General features: G+C 40.3%; 1 protein-coding gene across 1 annotated transcript; it reads left to right on the forward strand.

Annotated features, from left to right (window-relative positions):
• Positions 1-1,673: 1,673 nt before the first annotated feature.
• LOC104748257 (uncharacterized) lies at positions 1,674-3,857 on the forward strand. Its single transcript, XM_087512383.1, has one exon. It carries the CDS (start codon positions 1,674-1,676, stop codon positions 3,855-3,857), a length of 2,184 nt encoding a protein of 727 aa, XP_087368509.1.
• Positions 3,858-4,360: the final 503 nt, after the last annotated feature.

Below are 4,360 nucleotides of genomic sequence, written 5' to 3' on the forward strand. Positions count from 1 at the left end.
ATTAATAATAATAATTTGTGTTTATGAATGTTTAATATCCAAAGTAAACAATAAGAAAAAAAAAAAAAAAAGAATAGTAACAGTAGAAATGACTCATATTGATGTGAGCGCCGGATAGGAAGCTGACCAACACACGCCGGACACGACCGAGACGCCTGACCAGGACGCACCGGACGCGGCCAAGACGCCTACTTTGAACGCGGCCAAGGCACCAATAGTTCTCCCGGAAGCCACGACTCGATCAAGGAGCTCAGCTGATGAGGACATCGAACCACCAAGCCATATTATCCAAGCTCCATATGTGCCAAGCGGACCAATGACTAGGACCAGGAGCAAAAGCATAGAAAATAAGTTCAACATCTTTCTGGAGCAGCTGGAACATGAAGGACTGATCCCCCTTGATCAGTTTGAAGCCATTCGCCTAACCCCATCGGAGAGCTCCCAACTAAAGGCCGTCTTCAACGAAATACCTCCGACGATTCAGGACGAGCCAGGAGATGAGCCATATATCAAATTAAAGCTTTCTGAGTCTAGTTTTCGTAGAACCAACGAGCGTCGAGATAACTGCTATAAATCTCCAGATATGGACCGAACAGTAAACACATGTCCAGTGGACTCTCTAATAAGCAATAAGGTTAAATGGGCTTTATTCACCCCCAAACTTGAAGCCCACTTAAGCACGTGTTATTTGGCACTAGAAGACATCTAGAAGGCTCTCTCACTCGTTCAGAATATCCCGAGATCGAAGAAGAATCATGTCATGAAGTCAAGATATCAAATTTGCCTTAATCGACACCCTTGATATTCTCCTTTCTACACAACGTCTCTTTCCTTTATTTTTCTGATTTTGTTCTGGTTTTCCTTGTTCTTCTCTTTGCAGGATTTATGTGTTTTTCCTTAGAATAAGTTATGAACCTGGCTATATAATGCCTTGAGTTGTAGTTCTTTTTTTTCGACCTTTTGATTAATAAAAATTGCTTGTTTCTGTTTCACAAAAGAAACCATTGCTCTCTAATTCGTGAGTGTGTCTGAATTCTTGAGTGTTCTAAGAAGTATCAGTAGACTTTTACATCTATTGTGGTTCTTATCAATCCACCATTCATCTCCACTTTATCTGGGTTAGTTAGAGAGATCCTTAGACCAGCTAACGACTCATCCTTGTTTGGGTTCAAGATCATTTTGTAGCCAAAGCTCATATCATTTTGGTATCAGAGCTTTAAAAGCTCCTAATTTATCAGGTGATTTTGTTCCTTTCGTTTAATTTTTTTTTTCCAGTTTCATTATTTAAAAAAAAAAAAAACCATTTCATCTGTTTTATTATCACAGTTTTATAAAACTCAAAAACAAAAAAAAAAATCTGTTTTCGTTCTTGTAGGAACCCAAAAAAATTGCGGTTGCTTTTTTTATTTTAACAAATTCATATACAAAAACAAAAAAAAAACAAAAAAAAAACAATCAGAAAACAAATATTAAAAAAATCTGTCTGCAGCACTCGTTCGAAATCTGTTTTGTGTTACTTTGTTGCCTTTATTTGCTCTGGTCTTTTTCACTTGTTAGAATTTCATAGAATTTTTTTTTTTTAACATAAACGATTTGTGGTACAAAGACATATTTCTTTGTGTTCTCTCTTACCAAAGAATTTGATACTTTGCATCTTAATTCTTTCAGGTGGGATGGGTGACAACACCGGTGATCCTAACGCTGCTATGATGCAGTTACTACAAGCCATGCAACAACAACTCACTACCATGGAACAACGCTTAAACCAAATCGAACAACCTCGTGCAAACCATAACCAAAGACGAGAGAATGGTGTCGTTCATGAAGATGGTCAAGAGACTGACTTCAGTGATGATGGAGGACCACAAAACAACCGTCGACGACGTCAAGCTCAACGACATAACCAAGAAATGGCAGAGGAAGAAGACCATACGAGGTCTAATTCTATGGATATGAAGCTCAAGGCTCCTACGTTTGCTGGAAGGGTAGATCCTGAAGCTTATCTTGAGTGGGAGCAGAGAATGGAGCACATCTTTGCTTACTACAAGTACACTGACCAAAAGAAGCTAGCCTTAGCCGTAGCTCAACTTACCAATCACGCTTTGTCTTGGTGGGATCGTGAAGTTAATGATAGGAGGAGAAGTGATGCCCCTCAAGTAACTACATGGAGGGAAATGAAGCAGCTGATGAAGAAGAGATATGTTCCCATCTACTACCACCGAGACCTTCAAAAGAAGTTCCGGAAGTTGATTCAAGGAACAAGGAGTGTGGAAGAGTATTTCGAAGAATTTGAGCACTTAAGGAATAGGCTGGAGCTTGACGATGATGCCGAGACCACCATGGCTCAGTTTCTTGATGGATTACAAGAAAAGATCTCTCACAAAGTAGAAATGCATCCTTATCACGACCTGCAGGACATTCTACACCACGCTATACAAGCCGAACAACACATCAAGAAGAAGATGACAACCATGGGGAGAACTAAAACTACTCAAAATTGGGATCAAGGTCGTGCCAAGACTCCTTTTGCATCCACCTCTCAAGTCAGACCCTCGGATAAAGAAAAAGCTGTGGCTATTGACAATCGGTTCAAGTCTAAGCCAACCGAATCCACCCAAAGTAAGTTCCCTAGCCCTAACAATTCAAGAACTCGTGATATAACATGTTTTAAGTGCAAGGGAAGAGGACATATGGCTAAAGATTGCCCCAACCCAAGAGTTATGATTCTCACGGATGCGGGAGAATACGTGTCACAAGACGAAGCAGATCTCACCAAGGATGATGTTGTAGTTGAAGAGGTCGATTGTGAACCTGAATATGGAGAATCCCTGGTCATAAGGCGTGTCTTGAACCTCACGGTTCATCCAGATGAGCTAGCTCAAAGGGAAAATATTTTCCATACCCGCTGTACCATCCAAGAAAAGGTATGTAATCTTATTATCGATGGTGGATCATGTACTAATGTTGCTAGTGAGTATATGGTTTCAAAACTCAGCCTTGGACGGACTAAACATCCTCATCCATATAAACTAAGATGGCTTAATGACAAGGCTGAACTGCGAATCACGGATCAAGTACAAGTACCATTCAAAGTGGGAAAGTATATGGATCAAGTCTTGTGTGATGTGGTTCCTATGCAAGCTTGTCACCTTCTACTTGGTAGACCGTGGCAATTTGATAAGGATACCATGCACCATGGGCGTAGTAACATGTATTCTTTTGTCCATGATAAGAAGAAATACAATCTAACTCCTCTCACACCGAACCAAGTGCATGAAATTCAAGTTAAGATGCTTAAAGAGAAGGGTTCTCCTTCTAAGAGTAATTTTCTGATCAAGCCTAGCTACATAGCTAAGACACTCACTTGTAATGAACCGGTATTACTAATGATGTTTAAGGAAGTTTTGAGCGCAGGTTTTAGTGCTTTGGAACAAGATCTCCCTAAAGAGGTGAAGGATCTTTTGAACCGGTTTGCTGAGACATTTCCAGATGAAATTCCAGCTGGTCTACCTCCTATAAGAGGAATTGAACATCAAATAGATCTGGTTCCGGGTGCCCCATTGCCCAATAGAGCCGCTTATCGCGTTAACCCGGAGGAAGCTAAGGAATTGGAGAAACAAGTGAAGGATCTTTTAGACAAAGGCTATGTGAGGGAAAGCCTAAGTCCATGTGCTGTACCGGTCCTTTTGGTGCCAAAGAAAAATGGAACTTGGAGGATGTGTGTAGATTGTCGAGCTATCAACAACATTACCATCAAATACCGACATCCAATCCCAAGGTTAGATGATATGCTTGATGAATTATCTGGATCTAATTGTTTTCAAAGATTGATCTTAGGAGTGGCTATCATCAAGTAAGAATGAAGGAAGGTGATGAGTGGAAAACGGCTTTTAAGACCAAGCAAGGTCTCTATGAGTGGCTAGTCATGCCATTTGGGCTTACAAACGCACCAAGCACCTTCATGAGGCTTATGAACCAAGTTCTAAGGCCTTATATCAGTAAGTTTGTAGTGGTATACTTTGATGATATACTTATTTATAGTCATACATTTGATGATCACCTAATTCATTTAGAACAAGTTATTAAAACGCTTCAAAAGGAAGGTCTTTATGCCAACCTTAAGAAGTGCACCTTTTGTACTAATGAACTTGTCTTCTTAGGTTTTATAGTGAGTTCACAGGGACTGAGAGTGGACGAAGAGAAAGTCAAAGCTATACAAGAATGGCCGACACCAACCAACATTAGTCAAGTGAGAAGTTTCCATGGCTTGGCTAGTTTCTATAGGAGATTTGTGAAGGATTTCAGCACTCTTGCTGCACCCCTAACTGCTGTGATCAAAAAGGACGTGGAGTTTAAGTGG

The sequence above is a fragment of the Camelina sativa genome, chromosome 5, assembly GCF_030686135.1.
Source record: "Camelina sativa cultivar CO46 ecotype springtype chromosome 5, ASM3068613v1".
Lineage (NCBI taxonomy): Eukaryota > Viridiplantae > Streptophyta > Magnoliopsida > Brassicales > Brassicaceae > Camelina > Camelina sativa.

Bases quoted from the DNA above. Each gene is read 5' to 3' on its own strand.
- LOC104748257 (XM_087512383.1), top strand. From the start codon at position 1,674: ATGGGTGACAACACCGGTGATCCTAACGCTGCTATGATGCAGTTACTA.